General features: G+C 31.8%; 2 protein-coding genes across 2 annotated transcripts; one reads left to right on the top strand and one right to left on the bottom strand.

The window, feature by feature from the left end:
• The first annotated feature begins 1,958 nt into the window (after positions 1 to 1,958).
• LOC109543155 (RE1-silencing transcription factor B) lies at positions 1,959 to 5,646 on the top strand. Its single transcript, XM_019912718.2, has 5 exons — positions 1,959 to 2,778; positions 2,846 to 2,962; positions 3,556 to 3,815; positions 5,109 to 5,257; positions 5,312 to 5,646. The coding sequence occupies exons 1-5, from the start codon at positions 2,551 to 2,553 to the stop codon at positions 5,524 to 5,526; spliced, it is 969 nt and encodes a 322-aa protein (XP_019768277.2). The 5' UTR covers positions 1,959 to 2,550; the 3' UTR covers positions 5,527 to 5,646.
• A 190-nt stretch (positions 5,647 to 5,836) lies between these two features.
• Positions 5,837 to 27,733, bottom strand: LOC109543156 (cell division control protein 42 homolog). The gene is made up of 4 exons (XM_019912719.2): positions 27,232 to 27,733; positions 11,678 to 11,736; positions 8,327 to 8,536; positions 5,837 to 8,272 (listed from the first exon to the last, which is right to left on the bottom strand). Exons 1-4 carry the CDS (start codon positions 27,488 to 27,490, stop codon positions 8,081 to 8,083), a joined length of 720 nt encoding a protein of 239 aa, XP_019768278.1. The 5' UTR covers positions 27,491 to 27,733; the 3' UTR covers positions 5,837 to 8,080.
• Between the last annotated feature and the right edge of the window lie 164 nt (positions 27,734 to 27,897).

Genomic DNA, 27,897 nt, shown 5'->3' on the forward strand with positions numbered 1-27,897 from the left:
TATAATTATGCTGTACACCTGCCCACAGATCCTCAAATTTATCCAAAATGTTATCAGCAAATTATATAAATTTGATTTTTTGAATGCGATACGTTGAATTAAGGCAAATGCAATAAAATTACAATTTAAAACCTTTGTCACCTCGCTTGCATCTTGTTGGAATTTAGTTTTATTCATTTAACCAAATGAAACTTGGTTTAAACAAAAACTTCCTTAGTTTAAAATCGTCATCTTACTTGCTTATTTTCGAAAATGCCCAGTTTGTCTCCCGTATCTTCCGGATAGTGGACTTTAAGATCCCCGGAAAGGCAGAACTTTTATATTTTATACTTGCGTGATATGTATACATATTTTTTATTCTTAAAATTGCAATATTGGTCAGCTTATAATTGCAGGACCTTAAACTCTTTTCAGTCGAAAATGTTAAATAAACATATATTGCAGGCGAATTCGTTTTTGACGTTCAGAATGGAAATATTGGTGTTTTTTTCGTTCGCTACTAATTTTATATTAAATCGCGATCGTTTGCTACACATTGCTCTCAACTCGAAACTAGACTGCATCTCGCCTATTTCTACCTTACTGCTTGTCATAAGTATGTTTGTTACTTTTATATTAACTTGTTTTTAAACTAGTTAAACACGAGGATATTTTCTGTGAAAGGAAGAATGGTGACTAGTTTTATTTTAAATTGAGATCAATACTTGAGAGATTTGTGATTTTCAAGAAATCTTATCGGGTTTATATGCGATATTTTGAGTACCTAATCCTTGAATTAAAATGCAGTATGTGGCCAAATAAACTTTTCACGTAAATCTTTAGAGCAACGATTTAACTTGCATGATCGTCTTCAAGAACAAAATCAGGTTAATATAATTTTATCGCAAATTATGTTGTTTTACAATTTACGGAAATTATTCTGATATAAATGAACTCAAACCTATACAGAATGTTGTTTAGGTACGTAATCAAACTTATATGGAGGTGATTTTAAGAAGAATTATGTGCCAAAAAAGATACAATAGGTAAAATATTTCCTGTAATTTTAATTGTTTTTTTTACATTTTAATTGTTTGGTAGTCTTTCTTTATGTTGCCCAGTGGTTTTTATTTTCTATTTCGAAAACAAAGCGATATACGAAAAAAATCAGGAGACAAAAAAGTTATATTCGAAGTTGTTTAACCTGAAGCAAATAGAAAGTTTGAGAGTAGTCGGTCGCCTACAATTTTTTTGTGAAAAATATAGAGCAGGTTGGGATCCTACCACCTGGACACCACTGTGGTAAGATCAATCCCTTACTGCTTCAAAAATAATTTCAAATTTAAGGCAAGCCGATTTTTTTTTAATTTCATCACCCTGTATGTTAACTTGTAGCTTATACAAGCTTTTCTTTTTAGAATTACTCAGACATCACCCTCCTAAAGTTTGGCTACCTACTTAAATAACACCCTGTATTTAATTATGTAATTACGTCTTTACTCCTATATTTCATTGCTTAAAAACATTATTATTAATGCATAATGTTTAATTTTGTTGGTTTTTTGTTTTGTTTGCAACTCCAAACACGATGAAATCTGTTAAATGCCACCATCAGTCTTATCCGTAGATAAAGACGACTCTTTATCTATAAATTATATAATATAATATAATATAATCCGCACGCGAGCAATCGGAGGAAATCGTATCAAAGGAAACAATCAATATTTGCGAGTTCATAAGTTCAGACGCTCCCTGGTGGCTAAAATTATAAATACAAGTTAAGTAGTAATTTGACAGTTGTTCTGTTGACATTGATGTTTACATCTGATTGTGATTTGTTTTGTTCTAATCAACTTTTGCAAGCTTTTAAAGAAATAGAAACAGATGCACGAGTGTAAGTATTGTTTTATGTTATAAATGTCGTCAACTGCAATAAATAAACAAGTTGGACAAGTCTCAACTGTCACTCGACAACGCGTAATTTGACGTTTCGCAGCGCCACCATTGGCCGTCCCAGCCAATAGTAAGTAGTCTCTGTTTTACATCACGTGATCATATATTATTTAATAGAAATCTGGGTCGAAGGACCACTAAATGTAAATCTTTGCCAATTTGTGAGTTTTTTCATGAAATGCCAATCTGCTTATATCTTCGGCATTAGCAGTGACGAAGAGCACGCTCAAAGAAAACTAGGAGAGACGAGTTAAGTCTGTTTACAGGGAAAAATGTTATTGATCTTAACCTAGCTCTTTAAAAATCTAGCTTCTGCCGCATGGAGGAATGTATGATACACTGTTTTTTTTTATCTATTCTGAATTAAACTCGGCATTTCAAGTATTTCTAAGCTAAACAAACATAAACTGATCGAAGACTGAGTTCAAAAATTTTATTTTCATAATGTGGGTATAGTAAACCATACTCATTCGAAAATTTGGCACCCGAATAGAGTGTTTACTATTTGAGTGAATTGAAAACTGTTATTATATTTCGTGAAAGTACAGTGCCATGTGATAAAGTGATTTAAAAAATTGATGTGTGAATATCTGAATAACAAGCAACAGATCTTCAACAATGGAGCTTCAACCAGTTCATCTGGAAATTAAAGATGAACCTATCGATGATTATTTGGAAGAATTCGATGACATTTCTGAAAGTGGTATAGTGCTTCGATTTATTCGTCAAAAAAGTGGAATTTACTCAGTGATGCCCCTCGTAAAACCTGATCCATTTTTTGAAGAGTGTTTAGACGGGATTACGCATGATGGTCTGCTCCGATTAGTTAAAGAGGAAATAGTTGAGGTAGAGTATTGGAAAAACACATTGACGTTTCTAAAAAGCATACGGATATAATTTTTAAATATTTTAGCGTCCTGACTGTCCGGAAATTCTAAATGATTTCGAATTCCAATCCAATCAAGAGCATGTTAAAATTGATGCAAGCAACTCCAACAATCAGATCAATCCCAAATTACCCAAATCAAAGGTTTGTTTTTATATTACTGTAAACATAATATATACACGGTGTTTCATAATTATATGCAAGAATTTAAGGGAGTGTTTCCCTTAAAATCTTAGTTTTTTTACCAATCAACTTTTTTCGTTTGTTTTGCTCGTGCGGAAATATTTAATAGCGAAAATGATCAAAACAATAATTTATAATTTAAAAAATGAAATACCTAGTTGAAGGATTTTACGTAGTGATATTTTTGGTACAACTCGAGTCACTGTAAATTTACAGTAATGTATCAAAATTAACATCACCTGTGTTTATTTCTTACATGCCTTTTATTCCGCGAAAGCAAATTATATGAGAAACAAATCCCTTATCACTACAATTCACTTAAAACCTGTTTTTCCATTTATTCGTGTCTTATATTTTCAAAAGAATAATAGTAATTTTTCTGTTACAGTTACTTAAACCTGGTGTCTTATATTATTCGGTCATTATTTCCGCCTTTGAATGTTGTGAGATTTTCAAAACATCTTAAACATACCTAGTTGAATGTTTGGATAATATGGAGAGATAAATATGTATAGCACAACACTAATGTATTAAAATAATTAATTCTTCTATAGCTGTCTCCAAAAAAGCAACGGATCTGTGATATTTGTGATGGAGTGGATTTTGGCACCCACTCAGTTCTGGAAGAGCACATATTCAAATTGCACATGGATGATGAGAATTCTAGAGCACTAATCACGAGGAAAATTTGGAAATGCGAATTTTGTAGTTATCAATCTCTCAATAGGACAATTTGTGTCCGACACTTGTCGTCGCACAGTCAAGAAAAATTGGAAAATAGATTGATGAACAAGGAGAAGTTCAATATGGATATGTGAGTAATATTTAAAGAAAGAAACAGACAAATTCATTGCCTCTGGGAAGTGGCATGGATCTTATCCATGCAGGGCGGATGTAAAACCATTATTATTTTAAAACATACTTACATTTGGAATTCATGCCACATGAACCGAGGCAAAATAAGAAAATTTCAGAATTTGAATCAGGCATTTCTGAAAACGTTTTATGCAGTTCAGAAGATTACATCAAGAATTCTTGGAACTAATTTTTATCTCCTATCTATCCTATCTATTACCAAAATCTTTGATTTTATTTTTTTGAGACACCTTCTCCCGAACAATCCTAAAACACAACTTCCAAACTCCTACTAATCTAATGCCAGATCCTACCTGGGAACATCCGCCTTAAGCGGAAAACTTAGCAACTAGTTTTTCTCCAGCTTAACCCAATTCCAACCTACGGTTCTTTAACAACCTTTCCACTAGACTAACGGAGCACTAAAACCTAAATTGACCAAACTCTTCCAAAACTTTGTATTTTGTTATATTTTAATTTTTACTTCTATTTTTTTTTTTTTTTTTGTTATGTATTCCCTTCTATTATTTTTTTCTTTCTCTAAACTAACATCACTCTCACCCCCCGAACGACCCACACCCTTCCCCCAAGCTGTTTTATGAACCAGCACTAGAGGCCATAAAACTATCATGGTTTTCTTTTCCGGCCGCATTTAGGAGGACATTTTCAGTAGTGGTGTCGATTAATAAGAAAATTACAGAACTTTATTATTATTATTACATTTAAGATGTAAAAATAAAAAAATCTGAACATACCAGAGATCGAAAACTAAGCGTTCTTAGTATGGCATTTTAAGGAAGCATATCCAAAGCTGAAGCTATTTATGACAATTATTCTCCTACTATCTCCTTCAGGAAATAAGTCCACTTTGCAAACGCCCTGTACTTGGATAATTTTCTTAAATTACAAAGAAGTGGTGTTTTTAAACTTGAGAGCAATATTGTTGTTTTCCTTAAAGGAAAAAAAATCAATTAATTTTATTAATTTAATTCTATCTACTAAATGCAATCGCATTGCAATTTCAAATTTAAATGCCCGAAAACATTAAAATGTCGATTTTCAAACCCCATTTTTAAATTCTGATTTATTTTCCTATTTTTTAATTAATAAACTTGGGAAAGCTGGAACAAAATGATTCACATAAGTATTTGGGCTTCAAGCATGAGCATGTGGCATTGGTTTTTTGTTATATCAATATTGTCGGCTATTTTCTGCTAAAATATATTTTATGTTTTTATCTATTTATTTTCAGTGATTCTATTCAGAATATTAAGCGGGCTTTAACCACAGAATTCAGATGCCATGATTGTTCCTATAAAACTAACGACAAAGGATCATTAACTAGACACGTACGACTGCACAAAGCGAAAATAGTGCAGCCATTTTTTTGTCCAGCGGCAGGTAAAATAAAGGTGGCATTATTTTTCGGTTTATTGAATTATAATGTATTTTTAGACTGCTATAAGAACTTCAATGAAAAACCCAGTTTGGATGCGCATATAATCAAACGGCATCCTTGGAATAAAAGATTGGTTCGCTCTATCACCAACAAAATATTCAGGTGTGAACACTGCGACTACATGGATGTGAAAAAGTCCAAAATTCTGCGCCATGAGAAGCGACACATTAAAAAAAGGCAAGGAAAGAGAGGCGCAGTTATTGATCAATAAATTAATAAAAAATTGTTTTTTTTTTCTATGTACTTAATGCCCAAACCGGTATTCCTGATTAATTTTGATAAATTTAAGTTTCTTTACCGATTAAATTCAAAAGACTTGTATTGTCTAAAATTTCTTGTGTTTTATTCTCAATCTCAGTCTCGTCGTGATCTACATAAATGCTTACCTACGGTTTTGCTTAAATCTCTGGCACGCTCCTGATGGAACTGATGGAACTGATGGAATAATTATTTGGACATGAAATACCTAGTTTCATCCCACACAATGAAATGGGATTATTATTAAATGAATAAATGAGATATTCACTTTTTTAAATATGTATATATTTATTCAACTAATGCGAGTAATGTAAAAATGTCGGAATCGCAAAATTCGTGTAAAATGTCATACATACATATATATTTATTTTACATATGGTTTGACTAAAGTAATTAGATTAGAATAATACATTACTACAATCGCATCACTCGAGGTTCACAATTAACCACTCATTTCAAACATTCCATTTTAGAGTATTAATTTAATCGAGTTACTTTAAAGATGTTGCTTGGTAAGATTTATTTGAAACCAGATTTCACATTGTTCAGCCAAAACCATTGCTATAAAAATGCAAATACTGCAGTATTGATTAAGATATCACATGGACATGGAAGGTTTCTTATATGAGCAAAAATCACATAGCTTACATAATTATATAGGTACAAGTCGATTAAATCTGCCATCAGTCAGGACAAAGAAAGAGTTTCCGGCCATCAAACGTTTAAATTTCTGATACATGCAATATAAATTGGGAGATAATTTATTGACTCAAATGAATAAGTTTTCTCGAAGACTCGGTCTGGTTTAGTTTTATTGTAAATGTTATAAATGGTTGTTATTGCTAGGGTTGCTGAAAAAGTTCGTGTTAATGATAAAAAGTGCTTTAGGTGTGGTTTTCTCCTTAAGAATATATTGAAAATCTGATAATTGCGTTTGCAAGAAATACTGTAATTTGCATGGAGACCCAGACCGAATCCCTTACAACTTGCTTAAATACAATATAAAGCTGTTCTTTTTTACTAGCACACTTGATCGAATAAGTGTAAATTTAACTAGTTTTTAATACTAAAACCCCCTTGGGGTTTTTGAGAGCTAAGTATAATATCTGACATACACAAAAACTACGTAAAAGATAACGAAACATGCTTAAAATCAACAAGCCGTAACCGATTTGAAATATGCGCTATATGTAAAGCAATATTGCAGGGAAATGTGTGTCAGTGTTGATAAAACTGTACATTTCTGCGAACTTAGATATAGGTACAGACCAATTAATTGCAAATTTTCTTTTATTGCATTCTTCTCAAAACTCGATATTCAATCAAATTAAGGAGTTGCTGTAAAACACATATTGAAGGCCACGTTTGCGCAAATAATTACATTTTAAGAGAGCATAAAAAGAATCAAACCAATATTGATTGATTCAGTGAATCAATAATTTATAGTTAAGTTTTAAGTTTAATAAATCTTGAATTATTTTAGAAAATATTATTTATATTGAAAGCTATTTTTAGCGCAAATGTGATAATCCATATTCAACCCATTAATTCAGAGAAAAAAATGGAAAGTTCTAGATTCAAAAAACAATTCATACCGCATAAGGTAGATGTTTTTGATACGTATAAAAACGTCTGACTGCATGTTATGCTAGATAAGATTACCAAGCAAACATTAGCCAAAATAATTTGATGACGAGGACATATCACTAGAATCAGAACAAATTAAAGCATGTTTTTAATAATTGAAAATATTTGCAGTTACATTTTAATGTATTTTGTTTTTGATTTAATATCTACATAAATGAGTCCGTTCTGCTCCATGTTACCAATTTCTAAGAAAAACCGTGAAATTATATTACATTTTACTAGATATTTTTCCCAAAATTCCTTGATTCACAGATATGACCATTCCAAGAAGATCTGCGGCAAAGATCCAAATTGATCATTCATCTGACGTGGAATTCGTTTGATGCCCAGACCATCACGGTATAATTACTGGCAAGTCTCTAAACAAGTTCTCCTAACAGTCCAACTAATCACTGAAAACATTTCCGAGAGATGCAATTAAAGAGAAAGGGTCCCAGCGGTCGTAAAGATAAAATTTGAATAACGCTAATCGAGTTTGAGAGAAACATTTATGAAGTATGTTGTTGGGTATATATGTACATTCATTTATAAATGCACCACCTTGTAAAAGAATTTCGTCTAGTTAAAGTTGATTTTGAGCATGTTTTTGGACGCAAATATATACACAAATATATCACACTTTTAATACAGCCCAATAGAGAGGCAGATGATGCAAATTAGAGATCATATAAAATAACATCAGTCAAAGGCGCTTTAGTACAATAGGAAATTCGGTAGATTATCGGGCTGAGATCAAAATGGGAGACACCTTTTTTTCTAACAAACCATCCATCGAATCTGCTCATTCGACTCGACTCCAGACTGATCCCAATCCACAACAATATTAAACCATCTGCCTCTTTTGTCCATAGAGTTCCTGTTTATTTCCAACAGAAAAGCTTTGACCACCATTTCTTCTTCAGAACCTCTTTCCGTCTTTTTAAGGCTTTGATGATGGCTTCGTCGAAAGCCTCTTTTAGATGTTTGCAGGTTTTGGCTGAAGTTTCAACATAAGGGGCGTCAAGTATTCGAGCCAACCCTTCCGCGTTTTCTGTGGGTACTGTGGTTTGTTGCTAAACAGAAAAAAAATTAAAACCTTTAGAAGGCTATGAGATTTTGTATGTTACCTGTCGTCGCAAATATCCCATATCGTCTGGCATTCTCACTAAATCAGCTTGACATCCTACCAGTACCACTGGTACTCCTAATCGGGTCAATTCATTCGCCCATCTTTCACATGCCGATCTAAAAGAGGAGGGTCGCACCAGCGAAAAACATAACATAAAAACATCAGCTCCAGGATAACACAGATCCCTAAGCGGTCCTCCTAGATTATCCTGAAAAAAATGAAAATACATTTATGTACATGTTAGTTTTTCCCAGCGGCAAAAAGTCAGCATTTTTATCTCCAATAAAGTTGGCTTGACTGTTTATCTTAAACGGATGAGGATATTTGAATGGTTTAACAGTTCAATCGAAGTGTGATAATCCTAAATAATTTTTATGACCTGAACATAATTTTTCGTCATAAAGCAAACGCCTTCAAAGGTGCGCCCAATTAATTCATATCAACCGGAAAAACCTATTAAAAGTGCGATTATTAGGAACGTGTCGAAATTTAAACACATACATACTAACATTGTAATAGTATAATTATATTTTATTGTAATTAAAGTTAAGTAATTTAATGTTAAACGTTTTAAAGAAACAAGGGTATTTAAATATGATTAACAAATTTACACTTTGCATAAGTTAATTTACTGGCATATCTTCGGATGAATTTATGGCATAAAATGCGTGCATATTTTTCCTTTTCAACATAGTGGATAAAAGTACGCAGAAACGACCTGTTTTAGGGAAACTGAGATTACCTCATGAGATAAGGCGCACAATAACCCGTTCCTTCGTGTACTGAAATTACTCTTTTCTGTAAAAAGATAAGAGCACCGCTACATAAAAGGTGATGCCACAAATCATGCAAATATGTTAAAAAGAAAAGCACGTAAAAGATGTCGAGAAGAAACGCAATCGGATCAAGCACACAGTCTTTATGTGTGATAAATAATGCGAGTTCTCAGCATCGGTTGTGCTAAAAGCTCATATTTAACGGAATTAGTAATAATGTATACAGGATTTGATTCAGTGGAATCATTAATCTGACTGAAAAATGAAGCGCTTTGGATGTGGGAAATAAAAAAATATTTATATCCGCTCAGCAAATTTTCTAAAATAATTCTGCAACAGCTAAATCGCCGCCCATTAGTTACAAACTCTCCCCGTACAGAAGCAATTTTTAAAGCTTCAAATAACATTCTATTTTGAATCTTCCTCAATGACAAACGGGCATTTGCCAGAAGAATGAATCATCAAAAAATCTTATTGCTCATCTAGCTTTAAATATGTACAGTATTATATACTCCGCAACCTAAAGTTTAGGCGCCGCTCTAATTTTGAATTTGAAAAAACTTGAGATTTTTCAATATTAATACTTTCTTCAATGGATAATGCAAGTAATTTATCACAATGATTGAATAATTGCAAGATAAACCGTTAAACTTTAAAATAATGTTCCAGATAAATTATTACGGAATCCAACCTTCAGATCTATTAAAGCGGGTTTCCCAAAAATTAAACACTTGACTAATAAGTCCAAAACTCAATATATTTGATAATTTCTATTAATTTAATACCCATTTAGTGTGAAAAATGATAAAGGCGGAGTCATTATTCAGTCTGAGATTTGCAAATGCAGAAAATGTTGATTCAAAAGTTCTAAGCATTTTAAGGTGTTTTTTTCATTATAATGACTTGAGAAAAAAGCTTAAGTTTATTCAATAAAAGGATATAGATATTCTGAACACACATACCACACAAACCAAGCTGTTTGTCTCAAATAATCATTATCTTTAAAAGTGTCAAGAGTTAGATAGGCACTCCCTATCCTTATAGAATTTCAATTAAAATACTTATTATTGTTTCAAAAAGGCGGTACTTACGCATTACTTCTTTTAGATGAAACTGTTCTATTCAAGCTTTTATGGACGTTTTGCAAGTTCCATCCGAGCAGTGTATAAAAGCAGTTAGCAGGTTTCTTGTTCGAAAATAGCCGGTAAAGTTCTTTGTTCGAATTCAAAGCAAGTGTTACGACCACCGAGGTTTCTCGGCCGGTTTTCATAATTTTTGTTATTTTATTTATTATATTGTACTTGTTCGGTTGCAAAACGAAACTGCACAGCAATTACAACTTGGGTATTAATAAATGTTGATTTATTTCAAGCGGCCTGAACAATTCATCTTGATTTGTTCAGGTTTATCGGGCAGGAACATTGGTTTTTTTTCACTTTGTGAAATTACGTGCTAATTAGTTGAAGATGATAAGTTCTCATCTTTGTTAAATGCGCGTTTTAACTACGCAGCAATTATAATTAAAATAAAATACACGTTCTTCCATTATAAAGGATGTTCTGACGTAAAAGGGCAAAAGAAGTGTTTTCTTTGTTTGTGGTTTCAACTACAAAAATGTGCCACGAAAAGTGTTTTAAGGGGGGGTTTTATCAAAAATAGCCTCATCCAATTTTATGTGACTTAATGTTACCGTTTCGCGTACTACTGGATTTTGAGATACAAATAACAGGCTTTTTTCGATTTCAAACTCCAGTTTCTTTAAATATCAAAGAGGTCAATAACAAAATTAAAATTAAATCGGCAAACTTTACTGCATCTTTTACCGTAATGGAGATTTTTTACCGCAGGAGATACATTTTTAAGAGTGGAAATAAACTAAATTGCACACAAAATTAGACATTAAATTATCTTAAAGTAACATATTTTTTGCTTTCATCAGCAGAACAATTTTTTGATTGACAACAGATTTTCGCTAAAATCAGGTCAATGAACCAATGAAGAAAAGCTCTAATTTATTAATAAGAAATGCAGGCTAAAAAAACCTAAAAAATGGCAATTTGTGCTGATGTTCCCCTTTATTTAATAAAAAAGATTATAAGTCAATACTGCCTGATTAATTGGTATTGATAAACGCCACAAAATGGGAGAGAACATAAATTGCCGCCTATCTAAAACGGCTTGCATATATCTGACATAAGTGTTATTAAAACATGCGTGTATACTTTCTCATATAGAAGATGAAAGATAATAAGGAATTGTAAACATTTATCTATTGATTAATGTGCCGTTTCACATATTCTATTTCGATCTATCGCAATTTCGTTTCTTGATTTGGCGATAACAGCGAATAAAGTCATTTCAATTAGGCTCTTTAAACAATTAATAATCCTTGGATACCAATTTTAGGTGAAAGTATTTTGATTTTATTGGCTTAGAACAAAGCTATTACGGTGATTTTAGATTTGACTTTCATTTGCTAGTAAATGGGCTTCCAATTGGCTGACCTCAAGCAATAAAAAAAATATTTTATGAATAATTTTAATGAATTAAAACTAAAGGTGATCATTTCTTACCTCTCCAGCTGTATCACAGATTTCTAGTCTAATTGGTTTTCCATCCACTAGAACGTCCACTGTAACAAGAATTTATATTCAAATAAATGTAAAAATAATTAAACGCAATTTAGAAAAATGTGCTTTTCTAAAACTTCTAGGTCTTAATCTGGATTATGCATCCTTGCAAATTGAACAGGCAAGATTAGTTACTTTAATGTCAAGCGCTTATTCAGCCCCGTATTGTGTTCAAAATCCTCATATCCGATGATTAATTCGGCAATAAGCCTTCCAATTATTTTAAAATGATTTACTCCGTCTACCTCCAATTGTTTTGTTGAAACTTAACACTCCTTAACACGTACAAATTGTATTTCCACAATAGTACTTTTAAGTGGTTTGATACCGTTGTTGTTGATGTCTCTTTGCAATAATAAAAATATTCAATAGATAAAGAACGTATTACTTTACTAGCTAATGGAATTGATAAATAAATAATCTGCGGTTATTTTAATTAGAGCATTGTGCTACAGTACGATACGCCTTTGTAAACAGAAACTGTTAAAGATGTTTATTTTGTTTTAACCGCAAAGTACATAATGACTCACAACAGGGCATTGAAACGGTTGTTTTAATTTTCCATTAAACGTATTACCGAGGGAAAACTCACATGGATTTTTACCTTGCAAATTATTATTATAAAAGGTGTTTGCAATGTAATTATGTCTGTATAAGGATATACATACTTAAGTACGTATGTTCAAAAAAATGCTGCAGTTATTAGAAAGTAAAATGCCTTACTCGCTATCGCAACTTCTGTAATAGGTAACATTTTAATTGATAAGAATTTATATTTCAATGCGGCAATTCTCATGTGTGAATATTATTTATTAAAGTTGTGCAAATTAAATGTACGCAATTATGCAATATTAGGAATTATGACAAAGCAGAAAACGCTACTTCATTATTCTTTGATAGATTCATTAAACAATGTTAACAAAACTAAATTTATTTAAATAACTATATATCTTTCCACCGCCACTGGAAACAAATTAAGGCGACCGAATCATGATATACACATTACCTTCTATAGTTCCAGGAAAGTAAATGCATTATAAAATCAGCAATTTCAAGAACATTTATCTAAGCAATATCTGCTCTGATATCGGATGAAGCCTTCAGTCAGACCATTATTTACATTTTACAATAAAAGTTCATCTTATACAATAGCAAAGTTCTTGGATAATCGAAGTCACAAATTTATTCTCAAATCTCGCCGTGCATTTGGCAAATAAAGAGATATCGTAAAGCTGTTGATCAGGTGGCCTTCATGAGGTCAAGTTCATTAGCAGACAATATGCTTATGCTAATAAGTCCATAAATAATCAATTTAAATATGACGATCACATTCTTATTGAATGTATCTAATCTCATACATATTTTCCTGTCTCAGTTTGATTAGATTGATTTTATGTATGTTCATATATGGTAGTTTTAAACGACAAATAATCACAAGAAATTCGAAACAAAATTTCGTATATTTCATGACAACCATTTGTTAAACGACGTTTTAGAAATTCAGTATTTCTCCGTATGATAATCCACAAAGGATGTAGAAAGATGATATATTGATATGACGATGGGAAAGATACGAATTCACGTGTACTTAGTAAATATTTTTATTTATGTTTTAGCGATAATGGGGCGCCAGTTGTTTTTAAGGTGTGTGCCTTCGATTAAAAGCTAATTGCTTTGAGAGTCAATACTTTTAATCCAATGATAATCGGTTCGAATAAAGGTTAGTAATCGCTCTTCTTTCAAGACAACTTCTGGAAATCTATTACCACTAGCTGTGACTCGAGCTGATTTAAAGCCCTCAAGCTGCTCATAAATAACGTAATCCTAGCAAATGCTTTTTTCTACCCAAATGGCATGTAAAATCCGAATATATTCGCAGACTGGGACAAAAACGTATGAAAGTCCTAACTTTTAAATCCCTGTTGGAATTTGGCAAAAACGCTTTTAAATCCCCCGTCTATTTATTATGCTAATTAAATTGACCCTATAACAGTATAGAATATCAAATGTACCGTAAACGCAATGTTCCTACTACATGCCTGTTTACACTCCTGTATCTTTACCGTTCAGCTTGAATTGTGTCAACATTTAAACATTTATTAGGGGGATGAACAGTTCAGCTTGACTTCAAGCAAACGTGTTTACCAAAAGCTTTATTAATTATACACAGAAGCTGAGGAATAATAAATAATGCACTAACAATCTCAGAATATGTTTTAGCATATTTTAATGAATATATTTTTTTAATGGGAAGAAACAATTTTCTGAAAATTGATAAGGAGTATTTTTGGCGATGGTTCGATTTGCTACGATTTTCCAAACCTGAACTATGGAAAAGTACCCCATTAATCATCACCGATAAAAACCGGCCTTCAGATCAGATAACTGGTAATCAGCGTGTTGCAGTACGAATCAGGCAAAATACTCATAACAAATGTTTCCTTATTTTCACAAATTCTTCACATTTACAATTGGAAATCAAAGTGGCTTAATTGAAGTGCAAATATCTATAAAATAGTTTTACGCAAATGGTGACGAATGAATTATAAAATGATCATATATTACCACATAGGAAAGTAATAAAAATATGATCTAATCTCATATGGTAGAGTAATCTCGGCTGATCAGACACACGCAAAGTAAAAAGCTGAAAAACTGTGCTAAACAACAAGAATTTCCATTAGAAATCTTCATTCATTTTATATGTTACATTTTTTTGTGATTTACATTTTTAATTATTTATTATTTATATTTTATATATTTATACATTTACAGGTTGCAAAAATTACATCACCTCATTCATTGAAGTGTTGTTAAGTGCGTTTAAGTTGATAAGATAATATTCCGTGTTATAGACTTTCCATAAAAGTAGACAGCATCTGCCTTACGGAATAACATTAAAAAACATGGATKMAWAKTAAAAAAAACGAATTTAAAAAAAACACTCTATAAATCTCTTTATTAAATGCCTGATAACATTTTGGTAGGATTTCATATATCACAACGCCGTTTTATTTGCTATAAAATTGGTAATAATTCCTGGTCAATGTACCTAGTATTAAATATGGGTTCGGTGTTATGAATTAAATTATGTATAATCTATTTATTTATTTAACCAGAAAAGATTTACAGCAAATTATACATAAAACTATAAAACCCTGCAGAGATAAACACAGTTATTTATACGCAGGTCCAGTTGCAAGAAAAAATAAAACTTAACAAAAACCTATCAATAAAAAATCTTACACACAAACTAAAATTCAAGTTTTCTTGATTGAGCGGCCAAGAAACATTGCTTATTTTATTATATTAGATATGAAGGTACATTAATAACAGTAAAAACTCAAACTCAAAACTAACATACTGGCGTGTGATCTTTTATCCAGATACAATACTTTGTATTCATTTAACAAGTTATTGAAAGTCTGAATTGCCCTTTTGTACGAATTTTTATCACTTACTCTTTTCTTATTTTTTGGAACAACATTATATCATTTTTCAAAGAACTATAACTGTTCTAAATTCATAGGATTGCCGTTTACAAAGTTATTTTTATTGAGTTTCAGCTATTTTTTTATATTAATTGCAAGCAAATACAAAAAGTTGTTCCATGACAACTAACACCAAATGATTCAGGTTTGAAAATTATTCATGTTGCATTTAAGATCGCTAACTCATTGGCGGATAAAATGACGATTAAAAGTAAAAGATGATAAACTAAATATGTTTATCTATTTGCAAGGAAAGTCATACTTACTGTTGTGTCATAAATAACTTTTTCAAGGTTTCTGAGTATTTTAGAATGCAATATGAAATGATGACATCAACCCAAAATTAATTTTTTTATTGTATGCATCATCATTTATTCAGAGCTTAATTTCAAATAGGTTCCATAAAATATATAAAAGTGCAGTATAGTGTGTATATATTATGTCAAGAAATGTTTCAAACACTTGAAAATCTACTATTTAGTCTTGATTTAATGTTTATAGTTTTCTTTGGAATTTGAATATCTTGACAATCTTTGATATTCTTTACTATAGTTTTTAAAACTACTTTTTTGGCGGAATATTAATTTTATGATACAAATTTTAAAGAACTTTTAGTGTCTCAATTGTTTTAATGGTATCTATCTGTTTTTCTAGAATGAAGCTTAACCTAGTAAGTACTACCTAATTTATTATTGAATTGATTTTTCAAATTACTAATCCTTAATCAATTGACCATCAAGGAATGTAGGCTTGTTTTAAATTGATATTACAAAATCTTGTTTTTAAAAGCTTTAAGAGGAGAATTATAACTTGATTTGTTTAGAAAAAAAATTTGCAAACTGCTTAAATGTTTTGTTCTGCCAATCCGCTAGAAACACGATTCTTCTCCATATCTCGAAAAAAATGTTTTCAAAAAAAACTTATTTTTTGATGATCATTTAAATGAAATATCATGTGCTATTTTTAATTTCGAGACACTGTATAATTATGTTACAACTCAAAAAAACACACCTGAAAATAAACACACAGAAATATAATTTTTAGTTGTTTATTAAAAAACCTTTTATTTTGTTCGCAATGTTCAATGTTAAGCAATATAATTAATGACTAAGGCTGAATAATTGATTGATCACTTTCATACTTAATGTAACTTAAATAAAAGTAAATTAAATAAAATGCTACTAATATACAGCGAATTATACCAAAAAATCCAATTTGATTCAGGGTGGATCAAAAATTCAATTATGGACATCGAGATAAAGATTTGTTCCTACAACTTTTGTTTTTGATATTTTTAGAAGCAATGTCTCTGGCAATATTTAAGAAATTATTTGTGATTTATGTAATACTTAAAAAAAATTTAGAGTCTTGAGTTTATCGATCGATAGATCTCGAAAAAAAAACTTTTTCTTGCTCTATGTTTCGCCTATATTTAAACCATCATCCGGGCTCTAAGCGGAAAACAGAGTGCTCTCAGCCTGTAGCATAATAAATAATGTTTGTGATTAATATGAAACTAGAAGAAGAAAAGCGATAAATACCATAAAATATTTACTAAATTTTAAAACAAAATTTTTATAGTATATCTTTTTAATTTGGAAAATATATTATAGTATTTGTCGATTCGACCCAAAACGTAGACCCAGAAGAAATAAAATGTTTTTCCTCAATTTATCCACCGATAAACACAACACTCATAAAACATCTTACAGTTATTTAATACACTTGCAASAAATTAATAGGACATAAAACGAAATAACATCCAAATACATAAAATATTAGACAGACACTATGCCTAAAGCAAGTGATTTTTTTCGGAATTTTAGAGCATCGGCCACTCATGATGTGAAAAACTCACCAGTTTCAAGCAAAAGCTAAACATTTGCCTAATCTTATACTTAAGAATAARGGTTGAAAACTGGTTATTTTTTGMATTTTATAGCCTTAAAGTCATATGGTTCTATTTCAAATAATAACTCAACTACCTCTATCAACTATGCCCAAACTCTATCTCCGATACGTTTTTTTTTCTATTTAAATGCAGTCTATTTCTGTGCTCTTCTGCCTATATCGAAACCTAGACATTTGCAGACAAAAGTTTATTTTATATAGCAAAAAGGTCCTTTTTCGAACATGCAAGATGCGATTAAGATGTTTCACTAAATTTCATTCTACATATGTAAGTATGTTTAGCCTATGAACTTTACTAAAGTTTCTATTAGACATTTGAATGTTAGTAATGTATTGAAAATGCCTAAGCATGTCTGACGGTCTAGACAGCATAACAATTAATTTCACTACCAACAGGAACATGATCCAAGAATGCATTGACATAAAGGTACCACGCAAGAATATAAATTAAATTGCATTTTTATGTAATATTGACTTATTATTCATTGAGCAATCGAATAGCACTGATAGCGTTAATACGGGTGCAGATATCCGGAGGAAATTGGCATTTTGAAGACAAAGATCAACCTAATCAGTTATTGCATAACAAGCATGCAAGATGAAATAATTTCAATTTAATGCCGTCAATTCTGAATTTCGGAATCATCAGTTTTATGATTCAGTGGGCTTGTATAAGTTACAAAGTGCAGAGAGTCAGACATTAAAAACCTGAAAAGCTCAGTAAAAAGTTATTAAATACATTTACGCACCACCGGGTACCAATAATGACGGTACCCAGGTAAGCAACTGGCACAAAATATCCCCCCCAGGGGGTATGTTCTGTGGCAACTGGCTGATGGCCGAACCAGCCAACCATGAAGAACCCAATAGCGTTGTTGCCAGACTCGAACGTTATCTTATGTATTTAGTTCAGAAGAACCTTCTTGGGTTTCAATTTGGTATTATGATGATGATTACTGAAGTCGAAAATGGTGATGTGACCCAATCCGATAATGGATTACCGAAGTATGTCCGACAAATGGAACAATTAGTGCTCTACTTAGCATATTGAGCTGAAAGGTGTATACTCCTTTTGAGGGAATGTGGCACCTGTGGAATTCGGTACCAAAGAAGTAAAAGGTAGACAGAAAGGCAGCTGGCGCTCCGGTACTCGATGTCGGAAACTCGTTCCATTGGATTCTTTCATACGTCGGTGCAGAGCAAGTAAAATAAGCTTCTTATTATAAAGGCAATTTACTTGTTTCCTGCAAGTTTTTGGTCAACACAAAAACAGCATTCAACTTAGCTTAACAACGTAATGAGGAGGTAATTTAAAACCATCTTGTTAAAATCCTCTTGTATTGTAAGAATGACCTCACTGCAGCCCAGACATTAATGCCTCGTCATTACCAATATGTACCATAAAAGGTAGAGGAGAGGTCGATTGCACTTTCCCCTTTTAAGCCTCATTCAGAAGTTTAAACAGTCAAATAAGGAAAAATTGTAAACAACCGGTAAAATTTTAAACCAAAGTCGTTCGGCTGACCTTAAAAGCAACCTTTAAACATTGATATTGAATATAGTAAACAAGTTTCATTATTGTTTTCCATCGAGCGTTCAAAAGAACTCTCTAATGCAACATATTTGGACATTTAAATGCTTAATGAACAGAATATGTTGATAAGTGAATGCAAAAGCTAACGGGTTTAATTTGAGGCAAATAACGGCAATAAAGGTGTTTAACCTCCCATTGACTTCGGGCGCCAGAGGAGTCACTGTAACTTAAGCTAATTAAAATAAATTAAAATAAATTAAAGAAAATTGCAGTTTTGTAATCGCGTAATACAGCTTGCACACGACTGATTGCGCCATGCAAGCGGTAGATACCCGTTCAGTAAATATTATCTTGAAAATATTTTAAACTGGAATATGTTTGAAAATGTTTTCTCTAATAACATAGTTAATTTGGTAAAAATATTGCAAGTTCATCGCACCTAACTTGTTAGTTAGATGATGACCTGCCATGTTAAGCACTTCAATCGAAGACTGTGATTATATGACGTACTTTATAGATTGAATACATTTCATTGATTCTGATCAACTACAAGTACTAAATCGGTTGAAGTATTTATGTCGAAGCCTTTGTTCGGCCTACGCAATCTGACAATTGAATTTCCATAGTCAAAGCGGTAGTTATCCTAAGAACAAACAGACAATTAAAATATAAAAGCTTGCTTGTACATTTTTTAATTAGCGACTTTAAACGGTCTTGAGTCAACTTGAATTTTAATTTGCATCCTGCGTTATACTTAAACACTTCTGTGCTTTAGTTTATTAGATCTGTTTTTTTTTCGTACATATATGAATGAACAAACAATTTTTCAAATCAAATCAACCTGAAGAAAGTCCGGAATTGATTAAATTAATGCATGAGTTAAATTAAATTTGAAAACCTTCAAATTATTTTTTTAATGTTTTTCGGCAAATCTGCATTATAAATATGGGCCAATACCGTCTTAAGAACGTTGTACTTTTTTCTTAAATATTATCTATAGAAAGAAGTATTAAAAATATGAAAATTATATAGGATCTATGCTGAAAATCATGTATAAACCTCAAGTGCAATGCAGACAGAAAGCGTTATCTAAATTCTTTTTCTCAATATTTTTATTTTATTTCATTAAATAGAAAACCCTATGTGTTTATATCACAACATATAACCGCTTTATCTGATTTGCGCATTTCAAATATTTTTATTTTTTGTCCTGTTTCCACGGTCCATTTTCAAATTAACTTGATGCTTCCATCCTCTAGTGCGTAGAATTTTACAAGAAAATTTTAAGAATTTGCTTATGATATTGCCAAAGGACGTAGAGAGCAGACCGACCTAGAAAGGTTGGAATTTTTTTATTTAAACTGCATTTTTTGCAAATTAATTATATGTAAGAAGCACTGATAAGAATGAGAATTTTTCAAATGAATATAAATAAGGTGTCTGTATCTGATCATAGTACTTTCACAATTGAGGCGACGAATTGCAGTGCTAATTTGCGTTTTTAACCATTCCAGAAATTTTAAATATAATGCAGTTTTTTCCTAAAAAAATTGCACCATTTTTTGATAGCGTCCCTGATAATAATCAGTTGCTCGTAGCGCTTAGTCACCCAAAAAGGCGTTTCCTTAAATGTTATTAAAGTTAAATGGTGCAAATTGTATCTACATTAAAAAAACACTAGCAATGTTCCGGTAGAAGACGAAAACCGTTAGAATTCGTTTTAAAAGGCACAACTAGATAATGATTGGTTGATTGTTAATTTGGCCTGTCTAAAAACACCACAACCTAAACTAAAGCATCGAAATCGAAAATTATCGGTGTATGACTTGTTAACAAGGTCGTGTTACGAATATAAAGGCAGGTGAATGATAATTTAAATTGCAAAACCGTTCAGGAAACATTTTTTTTGCATTTCCTTATACGGGGTACAGGCAAGGTGTTTCCTTTGGACTGCGAGCAACAGCTAGTCATACCTGGTAATTATCTGCAGGGAAGACAATTAGTTGCGTTATTGAATTTTGTTCTGGCAAATATTGATAATTGGGTTTTATTTCTTTCGTGTCTAGAGACTTACTAAGGCTAAATAAAAATGGAAAGTTGCCAGGAATTATGTATGCAAAACCACAATTTTTTTGAGGAAAACTTCACAACAGCCGACAGTAAAATTTGTGTAAGAAATCCGGTGATTTTTTAGTCATAAGCGTCCATGGTTTGCTCCCAAGATAAACTTTTGGTCTTTTGTCGGGCCAAGTTGAGTCCTAAATGCCTCTAACGCGGTCGCCCACCTCCTTATCACATTTCCTAGAGACGGACGATCTTATAAATATTATCAGAAGCTCATTAAATGAAGCACAATTGAGTGGATAATCGTGTTTTGAAGACATTCAACCATCTTGGGGAACTATTTTTTATCAACATCTGCAGGATTTATTCAATTATGCACTAGGTATTATATGTTTSTTCATTATTCACTTTCTTTCCTTCTGTCAATATTCTGCATTAAATTCGATGCAGTTTTAGAATCTTTAAATTATTTTCTCAGTTGCAAAATATTAMTGAAATTGTCTTTTTGGTGATTTCTTTGCCCACAATAAAGTGGATTATTGTTTTGAAAGTATTCATATTTTGGGAAGCTTTTTAATTAACTTCAACAGGATTTGGTGAATTATTCACTAGGTATGTTACTTTTCCTTTCTTTTTTTCACGATTGTTTTATTAGCTTTCAATTTTTTTGGCAAGTTTGGAGCTGTTGCTCTGTTTTGGATTGTATTTGTATTTTTATTTTATAAATTTTCTCACTATTCTGCATTCAATTAGTTGCAGTTTTAGTTGCAAAATATTCCTTAAATTTGTTTTGAAGGCATTCAACTTTTTCAATTCAAACTTTTTTATTAACTTTAACAGGATGTATTGAATTATTTGTTAGGTATTTCACTTTCTTTGGCCTTTCACTTCTGTTTCGTGTGTTTTCTAATTTTTTAAGAAGTTTGGAGCTTTGCTGTTGAAGGATTTGTACTCATTATTGTTGTGTCTTGTTTTCATTATTTTGCATTCAATTGGTTGCAGTTTTAAAATCTTTACACTCGTTTACCAGTTGCAAATGATTTTTCGATTCTTTAGGTCGTTGTTGAAAATATTCTCTCCCTTATATTTCGCAAGAACGAGTGGCCTGCTTGTGAAAAACACCGTTAACATGATTTTTAGATAGTTATTCACTTCTACCTTCTTCGGTAGTTTCTTGGGTAGAATGGAGACTCTCGAAAATCATTAGTGCATTGTTGTTTTTGATAGTATTTGGTTTCCTATTTAAATGTTTTTAAAACTAATTTTCTTCATTTTGGATGCTGTTAACGAAGACGTTAAGACAGGCGAATTTCTGTTAACTTGCAACTCTATTGCAACTAATTTAAACTGTTGTGAAGATGGTTTTTTTTATTTAAAACCGTTTTGAACTGTTCGAATACCTTTACTTTTTTTGAATAAACAGTGTTTAAAAATAAGCGAAACTTTCTAATGAAGGTTACCGATCATACTTCCATAACATTGGTCTATTCTTGGAATAGTGGGTCAATGATTCGCATATAATTACTATTATCCTCTGTTCTCCCTGAGAGGTCTCTTTGTACAAGCCTAAACTAGACACTAAATTATGTTTAGGCTTGTAATTTTAGTCACTTTGTATTTGCCAGCTCTTGGCATGTTTCAGCCTATAATTCAGTCAAGAACCGTATTAATCAACTTATTACCTAAATATGAATCCGAGATGCCAGACAAGATGCTTTGTCTTAGCTAGTCGGTTTTCGAAGACGCCACATATATCAGATTTCTCTACATATTAATTAATCATTCTGACATCTATGTTATGAAATACTGCTTCAAGCCAAGTGAAAAATAATTGGGTGCGATCAAGTATTGTTTATTAATTTTTATTATTGCATTGCATTATTGCCTAGTCGGGTGCATTATACATTATTCTAGCATTTTACAAGGCTGGTATTCCGAGAAGTTATTGCTTAACACAAACGGTTTCGAATGTTTGAATTGGCCACCGAGTGTTAAACCAATCTCATAACGATGTAGCTTTTCAGTTCCATTAGTTTAAAAGTTTCAAAATATCAGGGTTCCTCATCTACGCCAATGTCTACAGCCAACAGGTGTGCGAGTCCTTCGGTTCCGAACTGAACCAAGCGAAGGCTCGTGGAGTAGAAAGGTCGATGAAGAGCGATCTAAAATCGTACTTTTATCAACTACAGGTATAACTCGCGTGTTCTTTCAATTTGCATTTTGCCGTGATTCACGTGCTCAAATCGGTACTCACATGTGGGAAACGAAAATGGTTCTCAGGGCTGGCCAAGAAATGAACCGTTAACTGGAGTGATATTTGATTAATTTCATATCCATATATAAAGATTAATAATTGGAATCACCTCAAGGGTACTTAATTTGAACGYATAACATTGGGGATACTGATTCATGGTAGATTTAGGTAYCAACTGCTATCACTCAAGCATTTGCCTTCAACAAATTGTGGTCATTGGACGAGACTGCAATTATTATTGWATCATGCCAATCTCATAAGAGACTCACTCATATTGTAACTTATGGAAAATATTATCGATTCTTTTCAAATAGGACTATGACGCTATTAAATATTTTTTAAATGGGGTTTTTAAATGATGCGTTTATAAACTTTTTGCGCTACGAACGTCTTATTGCAACAAAATGTAGTTTTTTAGTACAAATTCGATATTATTTTTCTCGTTGAGGATTTTTACATATTCTGTACAACTGCAGTTTTTTAATGTCAAATTTCATTCCTTTCTGCGACTGTGTTTTTTTTTAGTATCTTTTATGCATTTTAAAGCTTCTTTAGTGGAGCAAAATTATATAATGATTTTCATAATATGTACATAATTTTTTTTTATTTGCTGTATTGAAAAATTGCAAGCAGTAACACTTGAAATAATCTGTAACTGGAAACTTCCTTGTTCTAGTTTTTTTAATTAACATAAAACAGTTATTTTACACTGATTGATAAAAAATCTATATTTATTTAGCGTGTGCAAGGACTAGCTAGATAGAAATACGTGTTATTTTCAGTCTTCTTGCAAGTGAGATTCGAAATGTGGGTATTACTTTTACTTCTAATTATGGTGCAATTAATGGTTTTTAAATATACATACAACCAACTGGCACCTGCAGCAGTTGCAATGGAAAACGACTGAGTTTGAAAGTAATTTTATACCTCTACTATAAACCAGCGGTGTAGTAGAAATACAAAAAATATTTTTTGCAGAACTGGTATCTCAAGTTTTTTTAGTTTTGCGCCTGCATTGAAATACTTCACACTAGGACAATGACTAATCGTTATTTAACAGGAAACAATCGCAGATTTGATTAGTTGTAAAATGACTAGTTACCTTGCAAATTTTTCATAAGTAATCTAGCTTGAAGCTTCAGTAATTTGTCTAAAATTTCATTAAACCAGCTAAAGCAGCTGCTGTTAATTTTGCGCAAGAAAACAGTACATTTTAACGGGGCAAAACAATTAAGGAAAATTACGGAAGTTCAAGCCTAKTTACYTTTGTGCTGGCACTTTGTTTAAAATGTTTTCAGAATATTTAATTTTCCAATCGAGTTTACAAATAGAATACGAAAGAACAGAAATAGTTTGGCCTTTAAAATTAGCGAAASAAGGTTGTTTTTTTTTATGAAAATTAAAAATTTTGGTTGCCCTGAAATTACACTAAAAGTTTTATTTTTAGTTTTAATATTTCACTTTCAAAATATCATTGATATTCTGTGAAATACAGCAAATATTCTTTTGAAGTCTAGTAAGTAAATCGTTTACTTAAAACAGTAAAAAATTAAATGTTTCAAGAGATAGGTTTTCGCTGCCATTTCTTGAAACTGCATAATGTTTCGCGTTTTTAGGTCTACAGTTTTTTCCGGACGTTTCTAAAGCACGACTGGCTTTTTTGTACACATCTCAAATTTTAATGTTACATTTTTATGACTATCAGTGCCGGTTTTATAAAACTAGAATTATTTAAATGTGTTCTATTTGTATAGTTTCTAATTAAATTTCTTCAGAATGTTGCTTTTTTGTGTTAGCATTATTTTAACACTTCTCTATCTTCTATGGCGAAACATCTTCTTACCAAGGAAAGTCGACCTCACTAATTTGTCTATTTTTTGATAATATTTCAATATATGTGTGTGTTCAAGTACACGCAATTGTTCCAAATTTGGAATTAGTGTTAAGACGCCTGTATGCAGGTAAATTATAAGCCTTCGTAGTGTATTTAAAGGTAAACGTCTTTTGAAGAAATCGAAGTTAGAAAAGAAAGAATCGGCTCGAAGAAATCGAGCAAATCAGAATATTTGCTCCCTTTTCTCAAAACTTATTCAGCATAAACAAAGCACTTGCTTCACTTCTGAATACTACCAAGTTCCGCAATATACGCCACTGTCTTTTACCTGAAAACACCGGCACGTTATGCTTCCCTTTTCCAGCCAAGTGTTTTCTTACATCGGGCTCAAAGCTCTAACCAAACGGCCTTTCGGAAGATATATTTGTTCAGCAGGAGGTCGGTAGCAACACTAATTTGTGATAATTTCATTTTGTCCAACCTTTAGCGATAAAAACAATGAAAACTCACTTCCACGCAATAGTGTGGGAAATAAACGCACCCATTTACATTTGCATAAGATTAACGATATTAACGTTTATTCTTGGTGCCTGATAAGCGATTACTGTATTTGTATGAGCTTTTCTTATTTTAATAGTATTTTTTATCAAAATCAATTTTAAAGTGCCCTTGCTCCGATTGCTTATGCGAGTGCGAGTTTGTAGGTAACATTTTGAATTATGTACCCAAAATTTGAAATAGAAATAACTCTTGATCTGGTCTATTAATTTAAGATATTATCCAATGACCGTTAGTGATCTCATCTCTGAATCCCCCACGCAACCGGTTTTTTGATATATTTAATTATTATGTCGATTGAAAAATGTTTTTCACTATTTTACGACTATGTGACTATGTAAATACGCATTTAATGCGTATTTTACTTCAACCAAGCATCTCAATCGAACATAATTTACTTCAAATATCCGTCTATATATTTTATATTGGACCCGAATTTCCCAGTGTTTAAAACTAGATTTAATGGAAATACTTTGCTGTTGAAATAAACAAATGTCCTGTTGATTGCTTCGACTTCATAGTGTGATAAATTAATTACTTAAAATTTATTTTTTTGGCGATTGCTTTATAAATATTTCGAGTATAATTTATTTACATCAGTATTTATAATAAAACCTAATTTTGAAAATGAGACCAGACCAAAAACCTATTTTGGTCTGTATTAAGAAAACGAGGACTGTGATAAATATTTCAGTGTGTTACACTTTCAATTTTAGAAGGAAACAAATAGAAAGCGCCAATTTCTCCTATAACTTACGGTAAGTAATTGGGATCTGAAGTGATTTTCATTTCGTTACGAATAAAAATTAAGATTTAAAAATATGTGTGAATGGTTCGAAATACTTTCAAAAATACGAATGTCGAACTTTTAATTCGTAAAATACAGAAACGTATTTCGGAATCAAAAAATTTCGGTTTATAGATAAATTTGCCCGAGTTCTATTTACTTGTCTATGGAAAGCTGTGGAACTATTGTATGCAACATAATTGAGAAACTGCTTCTAAAAATGGGATTCAAAGTGGTATTTTTTGTTTAATTTCGAGTGTATTTTTTTAATTTTTAATATGCTTTTAGTAGGTAGTTTCCATTTCTTATCTCATCCAGTTTTGCACATTAGGTATTTAATGAGAATATGCCAGCCGAAAAAAATTTCCTAAAGTTTTTGTAAACTGAATATTTAGATACTTAATAATACCTTGTAATAGTACTCCCCTATTGTGAAGATTGATTTCAAAAAAGTCCAACTGTGTGCTAAAGTTGTTATTTGCGAAAAAAGGAAAAATATTTCACTGCAGTTGCGATTATCTTCAAGTCGCAAGGAAAATATTATACAGGGTGTTTGTTTTTCGCTGGATAACACAGGGTTATAAGCGCAATTTTCTACACGTTTGACCATTGAAATTTTTGGGCTCATAAGAGCCATCAAATGTTTCCAATGGAACCAAGTACAGATCTCGAGATGTGTTAATCTCAGACACCCCCAGGATTGGTTTCGAGTCTGTCAAGCTCTCATTGCTTTGCATTTACGATTTTCATTTTCTTGAAATCTGTTATTATTTTCGAGATCGTTTATATTACAATTATTATAAATACATATTGTCAATATTTTAAAGCACCTGCTAACAATTAAATATCTACTTAGTAAGTATTTCCTAAAATCAAGTGTCTTATCTTTAAACATGTAGATACTAAATAGTTATCCAAACAGATGTTGCTTTGTTTTGAAAACATCTAAGTACTTTTAGTTTAAATGACGACAATGCAATAAAACTGAATACTAACTGTTTCACTGCAGCAATATGAAAATGTTCGAATTTATTGATTGTGCTATTGATTGCTGTGAAACTTACCATTGTAATTGTCGTATGCTGTGGGCACATATTCGCTTGGAAAACTGTCGTTACTGTAAGAAACTGCTAGAGAAGTTTTCCCCACCTGTTTATCACCGACTATCACGCATTTTATTCTGCTTTTGTCGTGTTTTTTCCTTTCAAATTTCTGGCTTTTCCTCACCGTTACCGTATTAATGACCGTCACTGGACTGTTTACGGATAAAAGTGGCTGTTTGGTATAGTGTAACACCGGGTTACACTGCGGTGTCATTTTCATTATCTTTTTATTTTAAAAGTGAACTCGAAAATTTTTTTAATGCGTTTGCTTTAACACTTTAATACATTTTTCGCGCTTTGACCGGAACTGAAACTGGCAACGAATGCGCTTTCGTAAATTTTTCGCGTAATTTAAAGCAGCGGATAACGATTACGGAGGCACTTTCGTCTACAACGCGGTGAGAAAAGTGACTAAACCAGTGAACAGTGAACTGACTCATGTAGGTATGGAGAGTTTGTGTTCGCCAGACGCAATCGAGATGATAAAACGACAGAGAGGGAACTTTTGATTACCAACTTACCTGTTACCTGTATCTGTTGCATGTGGGGAATTCTGTGTAAAGAGTTCCCTTTCAGCTTTCAGTCAGGTTTATGCAGACGTTCTAATGCAGTACATATAAACCCAAA

Source organism: Dendroctonus ponderosae, unplaced genomic scaffold (genome assembly GCF_020466585.1).
Source record: "Dendroctonus ponderosae isolate FM_Combo_2020 unplaced genomic scaffold, Dpon_F_20191213v2 Dpon_F_20191213_7, whole genome shotgun sequence".
Classification (NCBI taxonomy): Eukaryota; Metazoa; Arthropoda; class Insecta; order Coleoptera; family Curculionidae; genus Dendroctonus; species Dendroctonus ponderosae.